The sequence below is a fragment of the Salvelinus fontinalis genome, chromosome 36 (genome assembly GCF_029448725.1).
Source record: "Salvelinus fontinalis isolate EN_2023a chromosome 36, ASM2944872v1, whole genome shotgun sequence".
NCBI classification, from domain to species: Eukaryota; Metazoa; Chordata; class Actinopteri; order Salmoniformes; family Salmonidae; genus Salvelinus; species Salvelinus fontinalis.
The window spans coordinates 23392911-23418078 of NC_074700.1; the positions used below are offsets into that span (position 1 = coordinate 23392911).

At 42.9% G+C, this 25168-nt stretch overlaps 2 protein-coding genes across 3 annotated transcripts; both read left to right on the plus strand.

Annotated features, from left to right (window-relative positions):
- Positions 1-274: 274 nt before the first annotated feature.
- On the plus strand, positions 275-6757 carry LOC129835458 (plasminogen activator inhibitor 1-like). Its single transcript, XM_055901094.1, has 8 exons — positions 275-444; positions 2297-2535; positions 2880-3104; positions 3652-3846; positions 4147-4446; positions 4693-4779; positions 5793-5876; positions 6313-6757. Exons 2-8 carry the CDS (start codon positions 2298-2300, stop codon positions 6357-6359), a joined length of 1176 nt encoding a protein of 391 aa, XP_055757069.1. The 5' UTR covers positions 275-444; position 2297; the 3' UTR covers positions 6360-6757.
- Positions 6758-9393: 2636 nt separating this feature from the next.
- Positions 9394-23424, plus strand: LOC129835459 (AP-1 complex subunit sigma-1A-like). 2 transcript variants are annotated; one of them, XM_055901095.1, is made up of 5 exons: positions 9394-9579; positions 16050-16228; positions 18139-18247; positions 20174-20311; positions 20707-23424. In XM_055901095.1, the coding sequence occupies exons 1-5, from the start codon at positions 9577-9579 to the stop codon at positions 20752-20754; spliced, it is 477 nt and encodes a 158-aa protein (XP_055757070.1). In that variant the 5' UTR covers positions 9394-9576; the 3' UTR covers positions 20755-23424. The 2 variants fall into 2 exon arrangements, with proteins under 2 accessions (XP_055757070.1, XP_055757071.1); XM_055901096.1 differs by lacking the exon at positions 9394-9579 and adding an exon at positions 10258-10285.
- Positions 23425-25168: the final 1744 nt, after the last annotated feature.

The following is a 25168-nucleotide window of genomic DNA, read 5'->3' on the forward strand; positions in this document are numbered from 1 at the left end:
ACAAAGAACATAAGTGAGTGTGTCAGAGTGAGAGAGTGTGTGTGCGCACTAGTGTGTGTCTATGTACGAGTGCGTGCATTTATGTGTGTGGGTTTGCACATGTGTGTGTGCCACTGCCTCACTAAGGAGTGAGGCCCGTCCAGACAGTTACGGATGATGACCTCATAGTCACTAATAACTTCCTCTCGGTGCGTGTCTACAGGGGCGGGGCCTAGAGGGAAGAGGGAGTGGCCTAGGGGGAAGCATGTCGCTACGACTACGCTATAAAACCAGTAGACCTCTCACTCAGACATTCACACTCAACCGGTGATTCTCTTCTCACGGGGAAAAGACTGACCCACTACTATTACAGCAACTCTCAAGCAACTCTCAAGCAGCTCTCAAGCAACTCTCAAGCTCATCTTCAACTAGTTCATCTTTCAACACTTCAACTTCAATTTCAAAGTGAGTTTGGATTATTCTATTCATCACAGCAGGTTTTTATCACATCTTGGAATATGTCCCTCATGCAAACTTCTTAGAAATTTAATTTGTTGTTATTATTATGTAACAAATCACTAAATGGAAACGTATATATTTACCGTATGTCTGTCCGCGGGTGTCTATAAACTATCTCAGAGGTTGTAACAGTTTTATTTCCCTTCAAGCCAATCAGAAACGAGTATTCAACAATGCCATGGAATAAGAGTCAATATCTGAACCCTGAACTTCAGTAGACTGTAGAAGTCCTGTGGCTCAGCTATTGTCCAGTCACTAGGTCAGTCACCACACAGTGAAAGGGCTTTTGACAGGACGAAAGGTGAGTCAAGTTGGACAAACAGAACCTGCAGACCATTACGTTTGAACTGGGGGAGCCTGAGTAGAGGAGTAGTAGGCAACACTAGTGTAGGAACCGCAAGAAACACGTCTTGTACTGACTGTGTTCTGCACAAGCCATGGTCTTTGTTTGGTTAGAGTGTTAGGGTTACTTAGGGTTGAGGTGCTTACCACCCCCCCTCTCAGCAGCTCAACTTCATCCTATATACTTTCTAACACACTTCTGTCTCTCTTTCTCTCTCTCACACACACACACACACTCACATTCTGTCTCTCTTTCTCTCTCTCACACACACACTCACATTCTGTCTGTCTGTCTCGCTTTCTCTCTCTCACACACACACTCACATTCTGTCTGTCTGTCTCTCTTTCTCTCTCTCACACACACTCACATTCTGTCTGTCTGTCTGTCTCTCTTTCTCTCTCTCACACACACACTCACATTCTGTCTGTCTGTCTCTCTTTCTCTCTCTCACACACACACTCACATTCTGTCTGTCTGTCTGTCTCTCTCTCTCTCCGTCTTTCTCTCTCGCTCCCTCTCGCTCCCTTTTGCTCTCTCTCTCACTCTCTCTCTCCCCCACTTCTCTCTCTCACTCTCTCTCTCTCCCCCCCTCTCTCTCTCCCTCTCTCTCTCTCTCCCTCTGTCTGTCTCACACCCGCATGTTCAAGGCTAGCACCTGTGTCTTGTCTCTTGTTTTGTCTCACCCATGTCTGTCTGTACCCACAGCAATCCAATGCCAGGTTCACTGTGTCTCTGTGCCAAGGTCTGTTTTCCATTGAGAACCAGGGTCATATTAATTAGTGCACACCATAGCAATCCAACAGTAAAATGTACATTTTTTATTGGACAAGTTCTGGTATAGTCCCTCCCTGTTTCAGTCCATTTCTTTCCTTTTGTGCCTAGTGAATATGATCGAATGTGAACTATTCTGATTTACTATCCTTCCTCCAGAAGTGTTGTAACATTCCTCTGGTTGTACAAGTCTGGTGGAATGACAAATTAGCTCAACTACAATCAGATTTAGCTATAAACAAGCTGTGTAATGCTTTTTAAAAGGTTTCTAAATTCTAATAGCTAGCCAGCAGAAAGTGTGCAAGGTATTTTATGCTGACTCAAAAAACTGACCTGGGTGTTTCAAGAAAACATATGGTATTAACATTTTTATACGTAACCCCTCGGGTAACACTTGTACAGCGAAGCATCTGACAGATATTTTCATATTTGATCTTTCTTCTTTGATCCTTCGATCATTTCACTAATTCTCCTCTCCTCTCCTCTCCTCTCCTCTCCTCTCCTCTCCTCTCCTCTCCTCTCCTCTCCTCTCCTCTCCTCTCCTGATTTCCCTTTACACAATATTGTTAGATCTCTCTATCATTTCACTAATCGCTCTCTCCTTTCCTTCCTCTCTCCTTTGAATGCTTTACCTGTATATAATGTTGTTAGAGTCCTCTAACCTTCTCCTCCATCTCTCCCCAGGATGCTGTGCCTGTACGTGTGGTTCTTCCTCGGCCTGTTCGGAGCCGCCATCTCTAACCTCCAGGAGAAACAGACAGACTTTGGGATGCGGGTCTTCTCCCAGGTGGCCCAGAACTCCAAGGGGTCTAACCTGGCCTTCTCCCCCTACGGCGTGGCCACCATTCTGGGCATGGCTCAGCTGGGAGCTGGGGGCAACACCCTGAAGACCATGAACGCCAAATTGGGTTTCTCACTACAAGGCAAGAAAGGATGGCTGCTGTGTGTCTGATAACATAGGGAACATTTACAAAGCAATACAGATGGTAGACTTTACCTTTCACAATGAGGCCTTGACGATGACATAACCGTAGGCTGACATATTCAGAACAAAGTCAGCATGTCACTGTAAGTTGACGAAGCATCTGATTCATAAAATTAGATTTGATTCCCACTATCTCAACATCTCTCTATGCAATTGTGACTCATTCATTCTCTCATTCTCTCCTCTCCTCGACCTCCTCCTCCTCTTTCTCTCCAGCCTTCTTTGTACCTTTAACCAGTAATTAAAATCAATGAATCAATGAATCCTTCTCTCCTCCTCCAGAGAGAGGGATGGCGCGTCAGCAGCGTCTTCTCCAACGGGACATCTCCAGTGAGGAGGGAGTGGAGCTGGCCAGCGGCGTCATGGTGGAGAGAAAGATGACTCTGGAGAAAGGCTTCAGGAGGGGACTGGGGAAAGCCTTCCAGGCCTCCCCTCACCAGCTGGACTTCTCTAGGCCAGACCAGGCCCTGGACATCATCAACGCCTGGGTCTCTGACCACACTGCAGGTGAGATACAGTAGTACTGAATACAGTACACCATCACAGATGACACAAAGTGGAGGATAGTTTAGTATTCATCAGAATGTTGATAGAATGGAATGGAATAGAATAGAATAGAATGGAATAGAACTAGACCACTGCTTCCCGGGTGGCGCAGTGGTCTAGTGCACTGCATTGCAGTGCTAGCTGCGCCACCAGAGTCTCTGGGTTCGCGCCCAGGCTGGGCTGGGTTCGCGCCCAGGCTCTGTCGCAGCCGGCCGCAACCGGGAGGTCCGTGGGGCGACGCACAATTGGCATAGCGTCGTCCGGGTTAGGGAGGGTTTGGCCGGTAGGGATATCCTTGTCTCAGTATGTAAAATGTAATAAAATGTATGCACTCTACTGTAAGTCGCTCTGGATAAGAGCGTCTGCTAAATGACTAAAATGTAAAAAATGTAGAACAGAATGCAATATATTTTATTAGTCAATTTTACCATGACATCAAACATTTGTGTCAGTACTGACCCCACTGTCTCAACAAACCTCCATACCTCTCTCTTCTCTTTCCGTCCAGGTACCATCCCTTCCTTCCTGTCTTCCGGTGCTCTGACCGATGAGACCCGTATGGTCCTGCTGAACGCCCTTCACTTCCAGGGGCTATGGAAGGTCCCCTTTGACCCCAAGATGACGGAGGAGAGGCTGTTCCACTGTGCCAACGGCAGCTCCGTGCCCGTACCCATGATGAGGCTCACACACAGCTTCAAATACGGTGGGTAGCACGTCGACACTGTAAACACTTTAGAGTTTCCCTTTTAATCAAGCCTTTTTGTGTGTAAACACTCATGTTACTTTAAGAAGACCTCACTCACAGGACATGAGATCTGTGCACATAACTCGCATCTCCCATTGACATCAGTTTACAGTTAAGACTGTTAGGGTATGTACTCTTCAACAGTCATTCATACAAGTCAGCCCCAAGCCAGCAGCTATAGCGTTTAAACCAATCATGACTGCTACCTCCACCAATCAAAATGAAACTAATCCAACCTCCATCTCTCCTCCTCTACAGGTGAGTTCGTGACCCCCGACGGCGTGGACTACGACGTCATCGAGGTTCCTTACGAAGGCGAGTCCCTGAGCATGCTGCTGGTCTCCCCCTTCGAGCCCGAGACGCCAGTGAGCTCACTCAGTAGCGAGCTGACCACCCAACGGCTGCAGCAGTGGAGACAGGAGCTGAGGAGTGTTAAACGTCAACTGGCCCTGCCTAGGTTCACCCTGGACACTGAGGTGGATCTGAAGTCTATTCTAATCAGGATGGGGTTGGGGGATATGTTCAACCTGGCCAAGGCAGACTTCACCCGCATCACCAGTGAGTACCTTACCATTAATATTCATCAGTTAGTGCTTGGTGTCTGAAATGGCATTCTGTTTACTACACAGTGCAATATTATGACCCGGCTCAGGGCCCATGGAAAAGGATGGGCTCCGTTCCAATATCCACACTAGCATTCCACTTCTATATAATCAGTGTTCAACAAATATACTGTATGTTTTCTTATTCTTTTTAGACAAAATAATATAACCTCCCTCCCTCTTTTCTCTCCCTCTCTTTCAGCTGAGCAGCCTCTGTGTGTGTCCAAGGTTCTACAGAAAGTCAAGATTGAGGTGAACGAGGAGGGAACCAAAGGATCAGCTGCCACAGGTAAAGGATCCATGGACTACATGTTGATGACAGACTCAATTCAGTATTTATTATATGGATCCATGGACTACATGTTGATGACAGACTCAATTCAGTATTTATTATATGGACCCATGGACTACATGTTGATGACAGACTCAATTCAGTATTTATTATATGGACCCATGGACTACATGTTGATGACAGACTCAATTCAGTATTTATTATATGGACCACAGGCAGCCGGTGGCACCTTAATTGGGGAGGGCAGGCTCATGGTAATGGCTGGAACAGAATGGATGGAATGGTATCCAACAATGGTATCCGATGCCATTCCATTCAGTCCATTCCAGCCATGATTATGAGCCGTCCTCCCCTCAGCAGCCTCCTGTGATATGGATGTATGCTATGGTAATTCATAAGGAATTGATGCTGACTTTACAATAATAAATAATAGAGAGTTGTGTTTTGACTGCAGTGCCTATCATAGAGGGGCACGTAAAGACAATACATTGAGGATGATGATAGTATCTGAGTTGTGTTTTGACTGCAGTGCCTATCATAGAGGGGCACGTAAAGACAATACATTGAGGATGATGATAGTATCTGAGTTGTGTTTTGACTGCAGTGCCTATCATAGAGGGGCACGTAAAGACAATACATTGAGGATGATGATAGTATCTGAGTTGTGTTTTGACTGCAGTGCCTATCATAGAGGGGCACGTAAAGACAATACATTGAGGATGATGATAGTATCTGAGTTGTGTTTTGACTGCAGTGCCTATCATAGAGGGGCACGTAAAGACAATACATTGAGGATGATGATAGTATCTGAGTTGTGTTTTGACTGCAGTGCCTATCATAGAGGGGCACGTAAAGACAATACATTGAGGATGATGATAGTATCTGAGTTGTGTTTTGACTGCAGTGCCTATCATAGAGGGGCACGTAAAGACAATACATTGAGGATGATGATAGTATCTGAGTTGTGTTTTGACTGCATCGTCTCCTCTCCTGTCTTTGCCTCTTTCCAGCTGCCATCCTGTTCTCTCGTATGGCTGTAGAGGAGATCACAATGAATAGACCTTTCCTCTTCCTCATACATCACAAGTCCACAGGTGAGTTTCCCCTATTATAGCTACATCACAGTGGAGGCTTTTGAGGAGAAGACGGCTCATTATAATGGCTGGGATGGAGCAAATGGAATGGCATAAAACCCATGCAAACCACATGTTTGATGTATCTGATACCATTCCGCTGATTCCACTCCAGTCATTACCACGAGCCCATCCTCCCCCATTAAGGTGCCACCAGCCTCCTGTTGCTACATCACCGTCTATGTAAAAAACAACAACATGTTAGCCTTGGTTATCCACTGTCTCCACTCACCATAAGTCTAGCTAGCTGTGCCCTCTTTATACAAGTGCATACACGTTCGAGTAAATTCATATACTGCATGATCTTGTTGGAATTATCTTTGTCCCTCTGACACATTGACATACTTCCTACCTTGTTCTTTCTCTAATATAAAATATATTTGTTTTCCCATCCCAGGTGCTGTTCTGTTCATGGGTCAAGTCAACCAACCCCAGCAACACTAGTGACCAATAGGATCCCTTGAAACACAGACTAGATCACAATGACCATGGACACTCCTATCATTCCATTGGCAGGGATACCTGTCAGTCAACTTGCTACTGAAACCGACCATGAAAAGTTACATCTATGACCTTGACATTAACTACAAGTTAATTATACATATTCACCTTCCTGAAAGGGGAAAATGCATATATTTTGATAAGAAGTGAAAGTTTATATATCTGTTATTTGTTCTGATGGGATATATTTTTTTAATTGTAATATGAGCAATTGGTATGGTTGGAAATGAAATTGATATGAAGGGAAAAGGATTGAATGGGAAAAAAGATGTATGAATTTTATTTTTATGTATTGCTCTGCTTTTTCCAACACGTTGTATTTTTAAAGTATTTATATATTTATTAAAATGACAACTTAAAAAAAAAACTACTGTGTTAACGCCTACAATTTAAAACGTTTGCATATTAGTGTGAACCTCTTGTGTCCACAACATGAACAGTGACTTAGAAAATCAATTATTTCATTGGAGTAGTTGGATCCAGAAATATAGGTTTTAATTCAGATTCTGAATACAATAAAATAGGCCCCACAGTGTGACATAAGATGTGTGCAGCCTGCATGTTGTGCTTGCACAAAATTTAGGCAACAGAGTAGGCCTAAATGTAATGTTGCCTGCAATATGTAGAGCCTCTGATAAAACCGGCAATTTAACTTGAGTTTAAATCTAGAAAAATCTCTCTTTCTGACTGAATGAACACATTTTTGGCCATAATTTCGTAAGAACTCAATTTCCATGGAAACCACATCAACCGTCTTGTCATGGCAACACCACCCGAACATACTGAACTCGTGCGAGAGACACCCTCCACATGTCATGCCCCCGATCCTCCCAAGAATACCCATCATGCACACCAAATCAGATTTATAACAAAATATAGGCTACTCATGAATGCAAATGAAAGCACTTTATGTCTTCGGTTAGTTTTACTAACGCAATAGTTTGAAATAGGCCTAGATCTAGCGTGTTGAGACAGGGAATAATAGTTATTATACCCAAACTAAAGGACTCTCTTTACCTGGACAATTGGAGACCAATCAAGTTATTGGCAAATGACTTTAAATTACTAGTCCATGTCTTTGCCAATAAGCTGAAACAAGGCCTTGATGATATAGTGAAACTCAATCGGCCTTCATTAAAGGAAGGAGTATTCATAACCGTGTACGATTGGTTTTAAATATTTGAGATTACAGTGAATTCATAGAAGATGGCTTCATATATATTGTTTTTTTAAGACTTTTGCCACTTTAGAACACAACTTTTTATTTAGAATTCTCTACTTTTGGGTTCGAGGAGAATTTCTGTAAAGTGATAAGGATGATACTAGCAGTTCAGTAACTATGAGTAATGGCATATCCCCTCATTTCTCTATTGCTAGAGGAATTAGACAGGGTTGTCCAATCTCCCCCCATATTTAACAAATCTGAGAATGTAAAAGGGATCTGCAATTTGCAGATGATACTGCCGTTTCCTAAAGGATAGGGCGACTATTCCCTTGGCTATTGACAGAATCAAGATGTTTTCTATGGCCTCTGGGTTGACTCTCAACCTTAACAAATGTGATCTCATGCCAATTCACTTCTGTGACTCCGACAACATTGCCTCCATACCTGTTAAAACGAAAGTTAAATATTTTGGAATTGTTATCACCAAAAACCTATCTGTTAAGCGGAGCGACACAGGGGAACCCAAGAGCAGACTCAGATGAGGAAACAGGGATGAATGATGAACCAAATTAGTTATTGTTACACAGGAAGATATGGAATGCACATCCAGGGAAGCTCAGATGAGTTGCAGATAAATCAGATGTGGAGACTGAGGTTGAAGTTAGCTGAGTAGAACAGAGTAAACAGGTCCTGAGGGGAATCCAAGGTAGTGGTGGGGAGTAAAATCCAGAGCAAGGTAGTTGGGTGGTGAGATGTGGAACAGGAGACAGGAGACAGAGACAGAGCAGTAACTGCAATGAGAGAATAAACGGTGTCAGGCAGGGAAACAGGCACAGCAGCGTAACAGGATCTTGAATAATCATAAATGGCTAGAATCATGAACTGACTGAGCAGAGATTACAATCTGGCAGAGAGGAAGTGGAAGGACTGAGTATTTGTAGAGGTCTTGATTATGGAACAAGTTGCAGCTGGTAGGGATCTGCTCTGACTCCAGCACACCTGTCTCCAACCACACAATCACACAGAGAGGGAGAGGGAAAGAGACAATGTGTACAGGGGGAGTAACTGCAGGGCAAGAAGACACCGGATGAACACCAGAGGGAGTAGCAGGAGCAGATGTGACAATATCTCAATTTTGGGTCATATTCTTTTGTCCAAGACTGATGGTTTATCGAGAATTATTTAGTCAAGTCAGTCCATATTTATTTATTCTAATAACATGAAAAGGTAAATTATTTTATACTTAGATTTGTTTGGAGGAATAAAAAGCATTCTATTCGGAAATCTCAATTAGTGAAAGACTGATGGTGGAGGTTTACAGGCTATTGATTTTGAGTCGTTAGTGGGTGCTTTTAGAATTAATTGTTAAAAGGATGTTAGTCTAATCCTGCCTCTATGTGGTATCATATCCCTAAAAGTCTGTTTAATAAACTTGGTGGAAATGTTATTTTGACCCTCCAAAATTCCGTGTGAAATTGTCTAAGTTTCATCAGTAATTTTTTTTTTCTGGAAAAGATTATTCAAGCACAATTTCCCCCCCATAAAACATTGATTTTGAATAATAGAGTTATTAAAATTATCAGGAAATCCGCCAAAGGCCTTTGACAAGGGTATATATTTTTTGGTGTGTGTATGGGGGGGTTCACCTGGTGTTTGTTTATTTAATTTTTTCATTGTATTCACATGAATGTCCCTGTATAGATGTGTAATATTGTTATTATTGTTGCAATAAATTTAAATAAAAAACTCTAGCGAGTTGGCCTGGCTACAAAACGGTTGCCTCAAAAAGCGCAATGCGCATGTTCAGTGAGGTGACGTCTGTCACCGGATTCTTTCCTACTACGAGCTAGTTGACTGGCCGAATGGGTTGTTTGCGTTAGCCGTAGTGTTCTGCTAAAATAGAGATGGACTGTTGACGCTTGCTGCGTTTTAAACCGAATCAAGTAATTCATCTAGGAAGACACGATTTAATATTTGCGTCGAGAACCCGATAAAATGGTAAGTATTGTCGGCTCGCCATAAAAATAGTTGACTAGCTAAAGCTAACCTGCTAGCTCATTAGCTAGCAAAGTGTATGGTTTCAGGAAGCAGTGTAAACCAAGCCGGTTGGCCAACTGACAGTTGTACTGTGTTACCTAGTTAGCAATGTAAAGTGGTTAATGCTAAAATACAGGTAACTTGCTTTCTGATAGACAGGCTGTACATTCGAATTGTATCTAATATAAATTCTAACTTCGCCAGCAAGATGTACGCTCATTAGTTAGCAAGTTAGCTTCGAGGCTTCAAACTAACCTTTGATATTTGCTTAGCCAAATACTATAGTGATTAGACAAACATCTATCTATATATCTGCAATGATAGAAATGAACAATGTGTGTTGATTTAAATGTGCAGTTAACTATTCAGACATTAGTTATTCTGTTGCGGACCTGTTTGTCAGTCAGTTAGGCTAACTAGTTACCTATTGTATTGCTACCCTGATACCTGTATTGTACTAGTGTGGGCAGAATGATGAACTATTGACTGTTAGACCATGTCCACCTTTGTCAACTTGATAAACACTCCTTTCATCAGTACACTCCAATACAAATGGGAAATACTGTCTCCATGTCACCAGTATCCTACTACAGGACATAACACCCCTTCCGTGTCTCTTGTCTCTGTCAGATTTATACTAGAGAGAAAGCACTGAGCGGGTTTGACTGTAAGTAAAGTGGAACTAGCATAGCCCAAGTAGTCTGTATTATTGATTGGTGTGAGTAGTTTGTACTAGAGCTGGGACGATGAACCAACAAGGATCGATACCAACCGAACACTTATCTTTAACATTTTGCTAATATCGTTATGATAAATAACCTATAGGGCTCTACTACAGAAATGTGAAGTTTGAAATGAAATAAGTTTGCTAATATGGGTTATTTTTAATGGGACAATTGATAGCTAGAACAGTAAGTTTTAATGGTTAATATAAAAAAAGACTTACACATTGTGATAAACTTAATGTTCAAATTATTGTGATAATTCATTTATAGTGGATTTTTGTCTATCACCCAGCTCTAGTTTGTATGGTTCGTCTAGTTCTGTGTATTTAACCTATGGTCCCTAACATCATGTGTAGCTCAGCTTTGCTTCTTTATTTTTCGTAGTAACTAACTAGCCTGAGTGCCAGTCTGTTTGTGCCATCATGGCAACTCCTTGTTTGGCACTAAGTGACAAGGAGTTGCCATGATGGCACAGACAGACTGGCACTCAGGCTACTTTTTAAATTTAATTTAACCCTTATATTACCAGGTAAGTTGACTGAGAACACGTTCTCATTTACAGCAACGACCTGCGGAATAGTTCCAGAGGAGATGATACTAACTACTGATGTTCTCTGTATAGCTTTCAATCTAATATTGTGTTTGCTTTAGCCTCAGTCTAACTTTTAATGATCTCTACAGTTGCTGTTAATAATATTTGATTACTAAACAAACTAATATTTAATGTTGTCTGGTCATTGCTTCTTGAAGAGTGATGGGTCTCTGAGTTCTAATTGTGTTTTACATGGACATATTGTACACAGAAGAGCTCTGTCAATTCTGTTGGCTAAATTGAATAATGTTAGCCTGGTTCCCGATCTGTTTGCGCTGTCTTGCCAACTCATATATGGTCATTGTCATGCCAAATGCGACAACGACCATATGAGATCTGGGCCCAGGCTACAATACTGTGGGTCCATTGACGAAGTCTTATGACTGCTGCTGCTAAATCACATCATATTTTAGGATCTGACACAGATGAGACTAAGAATACTCCCAAAGAGAATTCTATTCTTGTACACAACATGGCCGTTTCTACCGCATCACATGCCTCGCTCGCTCTCTGTAGTGTCTCTGAGGACACACACTGTTTAGTTCTCACATCTTCACTGTTCTTTCTTGTTTTCTCTCTTTTTCTCTCACACACATGCAGGCAGTACGCACTACACACATATGTTTATGGAGTAATTTTAGAAGGTGACTTTCACATATGATGATGTTGTAGGCAGGCTGTATTACAGAGTTAAGAATGAGATCCGGGCCAGAGTTAATGAGAATGGTTGGTGTGAGTTGGGCCGTATGCTACCGGGGTTAATGTTTGTGCTACATTAGTATCTAGGAGATTGACGCTCCACCAGACCACATGGTGCCAGGGAGTTCCAGTGTTCTATAGCAATCTCTGCTACTGGACAGTTGTTGATCCTCAATATTAACACTGTGGGCATACAGTAGACCAGTGGTTCCCAACCTTTTTATAGTCCCGTACCCCTTCAAACATTCAACCTCCAGCTGTGTACCCCCTCTAGCACCAGGGTCAGCGCACTCTCAAATGTTGTTTTTTTGCCATCATTGTAAGCCTGCCACACACACTAATCGATACACTCATTCTTATGTTTAATAAAATGTCAGTTTTTGTCACAACCCAGCTCGTGGGAAGTGACAAAGAGCTCTTATAGGACCAGGGCACAAATAATAATAATCAATCAGTTTGTTCTATATTTAGCCATCTTACATATAAAACCTTATTTGTTTGTCAAAAATGGTGAGTAACTCACCACAGGTTAATGAGAAGGGTGTGCTTGAAAGGATGCACATAACTCTGAAATGTTGGGTTGTATTGGAGAGAATCTCAGTCTTAAATCATTTTCCACAAATAATCTGTGCCTGTATTTAGTTTTCATGCTAGTGAGGGCTGAGAATCCACTCTCGCATACAGTTGAAGTTTACATACACCTTAGCAAAATGCATTTAAACTCAGTTTTTCACAATTCCTGACATTTAATCCTAATACAAATTCCCTGTCTTAGGTCAGTTAGGATCACTACTTTATTTTAAGAATGTGAAATGCCAGAATAATAGTAGAGCGAATGATTTATTTCAGCTTTTATTTCTTTCATCACATTCCCAGTGGGTCAGAAGTTTTCATACACTCCATTAGTATTTGGTAGCATTGCCGTTAAATTGTCTAACTTGGGTCAAACGTATCGGGTAGCCTTCCACAAGCTTCCCACAATAAGTTGGGTGAATATTGGCCCAATCCTCCTGACAGAGCTGGCGTAACTGAGTCAGGTTTGTAGGCCTCCTTGCTTGCACACACTTTTTCAGTTCTGCCCACACATTTCTATAGGATTGAGGTCAGGGCTTTGTGATGGACACTCCAATACCTTGACTTTGTTGTCCTTAAGCCATTTTGTCACAACTTTGGAAGTATGCTTGGGGTCGTTGTCCATTCGGGAAGACCCATTTGCGACCAAGCTTTAACTACCTGACTGATGTCTTGAGATGTTGCTTCAATATATCCACATAATTGTCCTCCCTCATGATGCCATCTATTTTGTGAAGTGCACCAGTCCCTCCTGCAGCAAAGCACCCCCACAACATGATGCTGCCACCCCTGTGCTTCACGGTTGGGATGGTATTCTTCGGCTTGCAAGCATCCCCCTTTTTCCTCCAAACATAACGATGGTCATTATGGCCAAACAGTTCTATTTGTTTCATCAGACCAGAGGACATTTCTCCAAAAAGTACGATATTTGTCCCCATGTGCAGTTTCAAACTGTAGTCTGGCTTTTTTATGGCGGTTTTGGAGCAGTGGCTTCTTCCTTGCTGAGAGGCTTTTCAGGTTATGTTGATATAGGACTTGTTTTACTGTGGATATAGATACTTTTGTACCTGTTTCTTCCAGCATCTTCACAAGGTCCTTTGCTGCTGTTCTGGGATTGATTTGCACTTTTCGCACCAAGGTACATTCATCTCTAGGAGACAGAATGCGCCTCCTTCCTGAGCAGTATGACGGCTGCGTGGTCCCATGATGTTTATACTTGCGTACTATTGTTTGTACAGATGAACGTGGTACCTTCAGGCGTCTGGAAATTGCTCCCAAAGTATGAACCAGACTTGTGGAGGTCTACAATTTTTTTTCTGAGGTCTTGGCTGATTACTTTTGACTTTCTCATGATGTCAAGCAAAGATGCACTGAGTTTGAAGGTAGGCCTTGAAATAGATCCACGGGTACACCTCCAATTGACTCAGGCTAATTGACATCATTTATCAGAAGCTTCTGATGCCATGACATAATTTTCTGGAATTTTCCAAGCTGTTTAAATGCACAGTCAACTTAGTGTATGTAAACTTCTGACCCACTGAAATTGTGATAGTGAAATAATCTGTCTGTAAACAGTTGTTGGAAAAATTACTTGTCATGCACAAAGTAGATGTCCTAACCGACTTGCCAAACTATAGTTTGTTAACAAGATATTTGTAGAGTGGTTGAAAAACAATTTGAATTACTCCAACCTAAGTGTATGTAAACTTCCAACTTCAACTGTAGGTACGTGATTGCAAAGGGCATCAGTGTCTTAACAGTGCTATTTGCCAATGCAAGAAACTCTGAGCTTAGCCCTATCCAGAAATCTGGCAGTGGCTTCTGATTTAAATGACATTTTCACCAAACCGCTTGTTGCAATTTCGATGAGGTTCTTTTGTTCAGATATCGGTAAATGGACTGGAGGCAGGGCATGAAAGGGATAACGAATCCAGTTGTTTGTGTCGTCCGTTTCGGGAAAGTAATTGCGCACCCAGTTCACTCAGGTGCTTTGCGATATCACTTTTGACATTGTCTGTAAGCTTGAGTTCATTTGCACACACAACCATACAATGATGGAAAGACCTGTGTGTTGTCCTTGTTAATGCGGACAGAAAAGAGCTCCAACTTCATCATTTTTTCCCCCGTACATTGAATGTAGTTGCGGAGAGTCCCTGTAATCCTAGATTCAGATCATTCAGGTGAGGAAAAAATATTACCCAGATAGGCCAGTCGTGAGGAAACTTGTCATCATGCAAGCGGTCAGACAAGTGAAAATTATGGTCAGTAAAGAGAACTTTAAGTTTGTCTCGCAATTCAAAAAAACATCAATACTTTCCCCCTTGATAACAAGTGCACTTCTGTATCTTGTAAAAGCGTTACATGGTCACTTCCCATATCATTGCATAATGCAGAAAATACACGAGTTCAGGGGCCATGCTTTAACAAAGTTAACCATTTTCACTGTAGTGTCCAAAACATCTTTCAAGCTGTCAGGCATTCCCTTGGCAGCAAGAGCCTCTCAGTGGATGCTGCAGTGTACCCAAATGGCGTCTGGAGCAACTGCTTGTACGCGTGTTACCACTCCACTATGTCTCCCTGTCATGGCTTTTGTGCCATCAGTACAGATACCAACACATCTTGACCACATGTCCATTTGATGTCACAAAGCTGTCCAGTACTTTAAAAATATCCTCTCCTGTTGTCCTGGTTTGCAGAAGAGGATGTCTTCCTTAATTGACCCCCCATGAACAAAACGGACATATACCATGAGCTGTGCCAGGCCTGCCACGTCTGTTGATTCATCCAGCTGTAACCTATATATTCACTGGCTTGTATGCAAAGCATTAATTGTGTCAACATCTCCTGCCATGTCGCTGATGCGTCGTGAAACAGTGTTTTATGAAGCCACCCCCAGCATTGTCCCAGCCATATCCGTGGCAGCAGGAAGAATGAAGTCCTCCACAATAGTATGGGGCTTGCCTGTCCTAGCCACTCGGTAGCTCACCATATAAGATGCTTCTAGCCACTTCTTATTAATGGTATGTGTTGCTTTTATGCATGTCTTGCTACTCGAAATTCATCTTTATTCTCGCTCAAAATCCTGTGGTTTATTTTTCAAATTGTCATGTTTCGTTTCTAAATGTCTACGCAAGAGTGAAGGTTTCCAGCGAGAGAGTAACTGTTAATGTGATTGGATGTTAATTATTTGACTAGGCTACCTGTATTTGACATTGTTTTTATTTCGCTGAACACTAGATGGTTTAATTGAATTTTTGGCAGTGAAACGAGGCTACTCAGGTGAGGGGGGGACCTCACCCAAATCTATAGCCCCATTGAAAAATATAAATGTACTGTTTGAAAATGAGAAGGGGAAAAATAAATAAATGCATTTTTTTAACTGAATCACATTACTCCAGTTTAGAAATACCTGCAGTAGACTCCTGCAGTTCTTTATAAAAAATAATGCACTTGAGAGTCATGAGTTAAGGGCTCTGTCTTTCTTCCTCCATCGGTTTTCCTCTAATCTGTCTTTCTCGCTCTCTCTCTCCCACCTTGCTCTCTGTCTGTCTTCCTCTCTCTCTACCTCATCTCTTCCTCTCTCTCTCTCCCTCCCACTGCGCTCTACCATCATCCCAGTGCAGGCTGTTAATGTATCAGACTCACTGTGTGTGGTGTGTGTCCAGTATTTATCCAACAACTGAATATTTATCTTTATTATGTCTAGATCTCCCTTCTGGTAACTCTGTCTATCATACCCCCTGCTTCCTCCTCCACTCTCCCTGGGTTCCCAGACACAGATTAAACCTAGTCTTGGACAACCAATATATTTCAATGTCTTGCTATCTCCTCCCCCTGTATAGATGCGTTTCATGCTGCTGTTCAGTCGGCAGGGGAAGCTGCGTCTCCAGAAGTGGTACACGGCCACGGCCGAGAGGGACAAGAAGAAGATGGTCAGGGAACTGATGCAGGTGGTCCTGGCCCGCAAACCCAAGATGAGCAGCTTCCTGGAGTGGAGGGACCTCAAGATTGTCTACAAGAGGTACTGGAATATTTCTCTCTCGCTCTGTTTCAACATGCACAGTAGATATACATTCACAATATTCATGATATAATCACCTCCTACATGTACAGTACTACATCCTACACTTCCCTAAAAGGACAGGCTGTTTGTTGTAATGCCTACGTCTTCATGGTTGTGTGGAACAGCAGGTAGGCGCTATGCGCTGTTCACACACACTTGAGCATGTGCTCCATGGGCTGCTATCTGTGAGCTATACGTGCATTAGTATCTGAAATTGTGCGTACTCACTCACACTCTCTAGGGGGCCTCTGGAAAGTGTTTATTGTGGAATGAGTTTCTGAAATGCCAACTCTCTCTGAAAATGAGTTGTCATGGTTGGAATGATGAGTCAACCAGTGACTCAGTGTTTGGTGTTATGTTCTAATCATTCTCCCCATCAAAACATCTGGCCCCACTTTACTGGTAATAATTGCCATTCAAATGTTTTTCCAGGGGGGACGTTAATAATTGCCCTTCAAACGTGCTTCCGGGGGGGTGGATTTTAAGAGACAGAATGTCACCTCGTGATATTACTGTGTGTGTGAGCACAGTGAATCGCCCAGGCTCCAGGCTGTCTTCCAGGCATGTGTATTGTTTTCTCCCAACACTGATGTCTCACAGCAGACAGCGTTTTAGATTGTACAGTGTGCTCCAATACAGCGGATGCTCAGTGATTCTGTTATAACACTCATTCCACCACTCATGCAGAAGGCATCCACACACAACACTCTGGGTTAAAGCTGCCCATAGGATCCCACAGTAGCTTAGAGGTTAGACACACCGAGACCTGACGGGTCGATGGGTACTTATCACAGTAGTAGGCCGTTCCTTCTTTTACTAGAACAAAGAACGTGCCTGTCAGTGGCCGACAATTTAACTGAGCCAATTGGAGAGCCCGGACTAACTTAAACAATTAAGCAGCATAATATACATTTTTTTTCGAAAGCAAGTCTTTACGTCTTTCACATTTAGCTAAGGAGTTTTGCGCACAAATCATTTTTTTGTTATGTTTTGATAATGTGAACTTGCAAGAACAAATCCTTTGATTTAATCATAATGTTGATACTAGCCAGATGGCCACAACAAGGACTTACTACACATTGTAGCTAGCTATCAACATTAGCGCAGCTTGCTAGTTAGCCAACATTAGTTAACTACATATTTAGAAGTGGGCACAAGCCAAACATAGCGTTGCTTTCTTAAGCTATCTAGGCAGATGATTTGAGTGAACAACAAAACATTTACTGCCGACACTGGACAGATGTACTAAGTATCTCTCGGTGTGTGAGGCTTTGACGCTTAGTGATTCTGTAGAAACGTCTAATCATTTGCGCAGCAGTGTCATGCAGTACCTGTTTCTGGCCAGGGGAGGGAGCCAAAGAGCTGACTGACTTTTCTAATGCTCTAACGCACAGATGCACACACTATGGTGTATAAGACTGGCACATGCCATTTTGAATATCACACCCCTTGAATTGTCTGACTTCACTGCATAGACTTGAGTCATTAAAGAGGCAATCTGCATTCAAACAATAACAAAGAGCCACCCGCCACTGCTTTGGTAGAAAGAGTGAGGATTTAGCTGCTACACTGCATAGATTGGCATTGTTAACAGCAGCATATCAAGATTCTCTTTCAGTAGTTCTTAGTTTTCCTGGGTTACGGACTGGACTGGCGCTCCAGAGATTCCCCCAGGACCTTTTATTCTCAGCTGAACCTAGGGTTGCAAAATTCTGTTAACTTTCCCTGAATTCCCAGGTTTACCAGAAGTACTAGAAGTACTGAGTTGGAGGGTTCTAGATTCGCTGGTTATTCCCTCCTGTGGAACACCTCAATGATGAAAGTGTGGGTGTGTTGAACTTCAATAACACAACAGGTGTGTGTGTTAGGTATGCCAGTCTGTATTTCTGCTGTGCGGTGGAAGAGCAGGACAACGAGCTCATTACTCTGGAGGTCATCCACCGCTTCGTAGAGCTGCTGGATAAGTACTTCGGCAGTGTGAGTCACTCCAGCTCTCTTTCTCTCATCCCTCACGCTCTTTCTCCACCCTCTCTCTTTTGCTCTCTCACTCCTACTCTATATTTATCACTCTATTTTCCTATTCTTTCTTCTTCTCTCTTTCTTTCTCCTCCCTCACTCTCCTTCACCATCTTTTGTTCTATAGCCAACTCTTTCTCTCATCCCCCTCTCCTGTAGCCAACCCTCTCGCTTTTTTTTCTTCACTCCTGTGGCCAAATGTCTCTCCTGGCTCTGTGCCCCTCTCCTGGCTCTGTGCCCCTCTCCTGGCTCTGTGCCCTTCTCCTTGGCTCTGTGCCCCTCCCCCTCAATCTACAAATAATAGCCCATAATGATAAATCAAAACTGTTTTTTCCAAAATTTTGCAATTTATTCCAAATAAAAAATGGAAATATCACATTTACATAAGTATCCAGACCCTTTACTCAGTACTTTGTTGAAGCGCCTTTTGCAGTGATTACGTACTTGAGTCTTCTTGCGTATGACACTACAAGTTTGGCACACCTGTATTTGGGGAGTTTCTCCCATTCTTCTCTGCAGATCCACTCAAGCTCTTCCAGGTTGGATGGGGAGCATCGCTGCACAGCTATTTTCAGGTCTGTCCAGAGATGTTCGATCGAGTTCAAGTCCGGGCTCTGGTAGGGCCACTCAAGGACAATCAGAGACTTGTCCTGATGCCACTCCGGCCCTGTCTTGGCTGTGTGCTTAGGGTCGTTGTCCTGTTTGAAGGTGAATCTTCACCTCAGTCTGAGTTCCTGAGCGCTCTGGAGCAGGTTTTTATCAAGGAACTCTGTACTTTGCTCCGTTTCTTTGCTTCGATCCTGACTAGTCTCCCAGTCCCCGCTGCTGAAAAACATCCCCACATCATGATGCTGCCACCACCATGCTTCACTGTAGGGATGGTGCCAGGTTTCCTCCAGATGTGAAGCTTGACATTCATGCCAAAAAGTTCAATCTTGGTTTCATCAGACCTGAGAATTTTGTTTTTTATGATCAGAGTCCTTTAGGTGCCTTTTGACAAACTCCAAGTGTGGTTGTCATCTGCCATTTACTGTCGAGTGGCTTCTCTGGCCACTCTACCATAAAGACCTGACTGGTGGAGTGCTGCAGAGATGGTTGTCCTTCTGGAAGATTCTCCCATTGCTAGAGGAACTCTAGAGCTCTGTCAGTGACCTTCCTGACCAAGGCCCTTCTCCCCCGATTGCTCAGTTTGGCCGAGTGGCCAGCTCTTGGAAGAGTCTTGGTGGTTCCAAACTTTTTCCATTTAAGAATGATGGAGGCCACTGTGCTCTTGGGGACCTTCAATGCTGCAGAAATGTTTTGGTACACTTCCTCAGATCTGTGCCTCGACATAATCCTGTCTCGGAGCTCTACGGACAATTCCTTCAACTTCATGGCTTGGTTTTTGCTCTGACATGCACTGTCAACTGTGGGACCTTATATAGACAGGTGTGTGCCTTTCCAAATCATGTCCAATCAATTTAATGTACCACAGGTGGACTCCAAGTTGTAGAAACATCTCAAGGATGATCAATGGAAACAAGATGCATCTGAGCTCAATTTCGAGTCGCATAGCAAAGGGTCTGAATACATATGTAAATAAGGTATTTCTGTTTTTTATTTGTAATAAATTTGCAAACATTTCTAAATCTGTTTTTGCTTTATCATTATGGGGTATTGTGTGTAGGTTGCTGAGGATTTTTATGTATTCAATTTTAGAATAAGGCTGTAATGTAACAAATGTGGGAAAAGGTGATGGGGTCTGAACTTTCTGAATGGACTGTGGTTACCATCCCTCTCTTAAACCCTCTCCCCTCTCTCCTTCAAATTCTGTGTTTTTAGGCAAATGTACTTGGTAAATAAAGGTGATTCTGATTCCTCCCTGCGTGTGTGCGTTCGCCCCGGCAGGTTTGTGAGCTGGACATCATCTTTAACTTTGAGAAGGCCTACTTTATACTGGATGAGTTTCTGATTGGGGGAGAGATCCAGGACACGTCCAAGAAGAGTGTACTCAAGGCCATCGAACAGGCCGACCTACTGCAGGAGGTACACACACACACACACCACAGGAGGTAGAAATGATCTCTTAGTAAAAATAATGTGAAACTCCAGCTAACCAGTGTTATTGATACTTCAAACTATTGAATGGCTGTTTTTAACCAACATTTGAGTCTCACTCGACCTCAATCGGTGTATTTTGGAGTTCTCCCTATCATACTTGCTAGGACTCTACCTTAGAATGAATGATGTATGTTTTTTTGTGTTGTACGGTGGTGGTAATCATTATCCTGTCAGAGCATCTGTTCCCCACAGAGATACTGTTGAATTACAAGAGGGGATGAGTTCATAGACCCTCATAATGCTAGAATGTGATAATGTACATTCTAGACTTGTAATATGTCATTCTATGCTGTTCCCCTTCTCTCTATCTCCCCCTACAGGAGGATGAATCTCCCAGGAGTGTTCTAGAGGAGATGGGTCTGGCATAGTGACAGCAGGGTACTCTGCTCACAGCACTTTATCAGGCTACAGACAAAGACTCTTTGCGTTCCAGGTGCAGGGGGGAGGAAAGGGGGTTTGTGATGTGGGTGTGTATGGGGAGGGGGTAAATGGAGGGGTTTGGGTTAAGCCGGGGGGGTCCGATGAGATTCACACCGTTGACGTTCTGGTACTACTGAATTCAAAGCATTGCTGACATTAATTGTATATTATCATGATGGTTTAAGGTTGTAAAACTAACTTTCCCAAAATTCTCAAGTTTTCCAGAAATCCTTAATGGTGGATTCTGGATTACCTGTTAAATCCTGTCTGATAACGTCTCCCGGGTGACGCAGTGGTCTAGGGCACTGCATCGCAGTGCTAGCTGCGCCACCAGAGTCTCTGGGTTCGTGCCCAGGCTGGGCTGGGTTCGCGCCCAGGCTCTGTTGCAGCCGGCCGCAACCGGGAGGTCCGTGGGGCGACGCACAATTGGCATAGCGTCGTCCGGGTTAGGGAGGGTTTGGCCGGTAGGGATATCCTTGTCTCAGTATGTAAAAAAAAATGTAATAAAATGTATGCACTCTACTGTAAGTCGCTCTGGATAAGACCGTCTGCTAAATGACTAAAATGTAAAATGTAAAAAAAAATGATTCCTGGGATCTTACAACTATTTTTGGATAACCTGAGAATTTTTGGGAAGTTAACGGAATATTGCAACCGTAATGATCCACGCCCTATGTATATTAGCTCTGTGAAAATCATTCCAATTTTGGCTGGAAGATTTATTTATTACTACTGTTATGTAACCCAGATGTAGGTTCAAATAGTATCTGAAAATCCTTCAAGTACTTCCAGCGTTTGCTTTGGCCTGCCTGGAGACCATTCTATTGGTTCCATTGTGCCAATCAAGCTCGGCTTTAAGTATTTGAAATAGTTTTAGAACCCAGGTCTGATTTGACCTTTGACACTTCCCTCAAAAGAGGCAGGTCAGAACACATCTCAAGCCTTTTTATAGCTGGGAATGCAATTAAACATCAAAACATCACTGAACAGATTACGTTTGATCAGATTAGGGTTGCATCGCCAAATGGCAACCTATTCCCTATATATAGTGCACATGGCCTCTGGTAAAAAGTAGGGCACTACAAAGGGAATAGGGTGCCATTTGGGGGACATGAATTTGGTTTTAAATAAATGGCTGTTTTAAAATGTTTTGTATATGGACCACATGTTATGAGATTATTATTAATAATAGTAATATAATACGTTTGCTGTTTTTAAGGGAACACATTGATTGTCTGCATTGGTGAGCTTTGTTGAACCTATAGTAGGATCTTGTCAGGGAACAAAAATAAGTAACCTTGACATTCATATAAAGATGAAGGGAAACAAATCTGAAAAATTATTCTTCCCAAAATTCCAGTTCCATCCAGAGTTCCTTTAGAATTCTAGTTCTGTGTTCTATTCCGGAACTGTTTCAGACCATCGCTCCATCTCTCCTCTCTCGCCCAGGCTTTCTTGTGGTGAGCAAGTAACCAACGGAGAAGTTTGTGCCGTTTTAGCCCTTGTGTGGATGTGCTAACATGAACGTGTTTAAAGGGCTCAAAGTGATGATGTTGATGATGATGATTCAACTTAGTTAAAACTAACCCAGGGCAAAAAATAGTTTCAGGTTGTTTTTGAGCTGCAATGCATAAAAAAGTGAACTACTTTTAGATGCATGTGACTTTTTTTGGGAGAAATACAACAAAGAAATGGACCTAGCTACCATTCCTATATATATATATATATATATATATATATATATATATATATATATATATATATATATATATATATATATGCACACACACACTAAATGCAGTACTATACCACATGGCAGATAATTTCTCCCCAATTTACGCCTATGGAATACCTACCCTCCAAAGATTCATCATGTGTTTGTCTGCAACAAGAGGGAAGAAACTGCAACTAGTAGAGTTTGGCTTCACACTATAAACATGTGTTCTTATAACCAGACTTTAGCCCTTTGCTTTTAACAAGGTACGTTCCAATGTTCATACTACTTGCTAGTGTGCATTCCCAAATATGTTGCTTTACTCCAAGTAGTATCAATACATAGGCTATGTTCCAATATCCACACTGGCATACAACTTAGAATTCATGCCCAATATATTGCTTACCTACCTACCCAATCCTCTTTGTGTCTGGAGTAACACAAGGCTTCTAGGGGAGAGCACCAGTGCTTCCGGTCTGCAGCGTTCATGGTGAGGAATTATTAGATGAAGTCATACTCCATCTTCTTCTCAATCCTCCATCGCATCTGCCCTATATAGTGTTCTGTTCAAAGGGATCTGAGCAATGGGACAGAGCTTCTTAGTGGTCTAGTGTGGATTATTGGAACTACACCTGAAGTTGGAAGCTATTTTGAGTAGTGTTGAGGTTTTTCAGGGACTCTGTGGTGTTTTATTCATTTTGTAATCCAGCATTAGGAGTGGGAGGTCTGATAAATAACTACTGAACTAAGGTCCAGTCATGGCACCCTCTTCCCTAAATTTATTTAACTAGGCAAGTCACTGAAGAACAAATTCTTATTTACAATGACGATTTACAATGGGTTGCAGACGGAATCATGTGGGAATGTAATTTTATAATGACAATAAAATCACATTTTAAAAGTATTGTGTATTTGTGCCTTCTGAATTGTTTAACTGTTACCTACCTTAGTTGAATGTACTGACAGTAAGTCGGTCTGGATAAGGGCGTCTGTCCTTATTTTAAATGACTAAAATGTAACTGTAGCTAGTAGTCGTTTTGTTAAAGCATTTTGTGTTAACTACAGAATGCCCATGCATGTTTAAAGAAATGGATTCCAATAGGAAGTGCCAGTCTATAGACCTTAATGCACAGCTACCAGTTGATGTAGCTGCTGTTTTGAAATTCAGAGACGTTTCAAAGCCTCAGTGTAGGAAGCTGTTTGTGGGAGATAAAGGAGTGTTTTTGTGTCGACAAATGTTAGTGTTAGTGGGAAATGTCAGTCTCTATAGGTGTAAATGCATACCTGTAGATGTAGCTACTGTTTTAAATTCAGAGAGTATCCAAAGCCAAGCTGTTGGTGTAAGATAGGGATAGAGAAAGAAAGGGGAAAGGGAGATGGAGCCTCTAAGTGTATGAGTCACCGTTCTTTTGTGACCGTGTGAAGTGAAGCTCAGCCTCGCCATACAGCAGAGAGCGAGAAACGAGTCCGAGGGAGATGGAGGGATGAGATAAAGGAGGACAGTCTGTCCGTAAATAAGGCACAGAATAGGAGTACAGGTGGATTTATTCAGGCAATACCTAACCCACCACAAACTGTTCAATGTTTTCAGAGCTGTCACAAAGTATCGAGGATGAATTGGGCATTCAGGGCATCATGTTGGCACCAAACTGACATGGCCGTCTCAGAGCTACCATGGGGACGCAGCAGTAGCTCTGGGCTGACTAGATGATGGAGATATGGCCAACATATCAATATTGAACTTGCAAGTATACAATGAATACACTTCCCTGGCATACTTCCTAAAATAGTACTAAATATGCCTAAATACATTTGGGACTTCAGTCCCTTGTCCCCTCCAACCCTCACATGGTCCTACTTGGCTCCCCCACAGCCAGATACCTCTCTCTAACCCTCACATGGTCCTACTTGGCTCCCCCACAGCCAGATATCCCTCTCTAACCCTCACATGGTCCTACTTGGCTCCCCCACAGCCAGACACCTCTCTCTAACCCTCACATGGTCCTACTTGGCTCACACACAGCCTGATACATCTCTCTAACCCTCACATGGTCCTACTTGGCTCCCCCACAGCCAGATACCTCTCTCTAACCCTCACATGGTCCTACTTGGCTCCCCCACAGCCAGATACCTCTCTCTAACCCTCACATGGTCCTACTTGGCTCCCCCACAGCCAGATACCTCTCTCTAACCCACACATGGTCCTACTTGGCTCCCCCACAGCCAGATACCTCTCTCTAACCCACACATGGTCCTACTTGGCTCCCCCACAGCCAGATACCTCTCTCTAACCCTCACATGGTCCTACTTGGCTCCCCCACAGCCAGATACCTCTCTCTAACCCTCACATGGTCCTGCTTGGCTCCCCCACAGCCAGATACCTCTCTCTAACCCTCACATGGTCCTACTTGGCTCCCCCACAGCCAGATACCTCTCTCTAACCCACACATGGTCCTACTTGGCTCCCCCACAGCCAAATACCTCTCTCTAACCCACACATGGTCCTACTTGGCTCCCCCACAGCCAGATACCTCTCTCTAACCCACACATGGTCCTACTTGGCTCCCCCACAGCCAAATACCTCTCTCTAACCCACACATGGTCCTACTTGGCTCCCCCACAGCCAAATACCTCTCTCTAACCCTCTG

Coding starts and splice junctions, on each gene's coding strand:
- LOC129835458 (XM_055901094.1), top strand. CDS start 2,298: ATGCTGTGCCTGTACGTGTGGTTCTTCCTCGGCCTGTTCGGAGCCGCC. Junction 2,536..2,879: donor ATTGGGTTTCTCACTACAAG/GCAAGAAAGGAT, acceptor CTCCTCCTCCAG/AGAGAGGGATGGCGCGTCAG. Junction 3,847..4,146: donor CACACACAGCTTCAAATACG/GTGGGTAGCACG, acceptor CCTCCTCTACAG/GTGAGTTCGTGACCCCCGAC.
- LOC129835459 (XM_055901095.1), top strand. Junction 16,229..18,138: donor CTCAAGATTGTCTACAAGAG/GTACTGGAATAT, acceptor TGTGTGTGTTAG/GTATGCCAGTCTGTATTTCT. Junction 20,312..20,706: donor AGGCCGACCTACTGCAGGAG/GTACACACACAC, acceptor CTCCCCCTACAG/GAGGATGAATCTCCCAGGAG.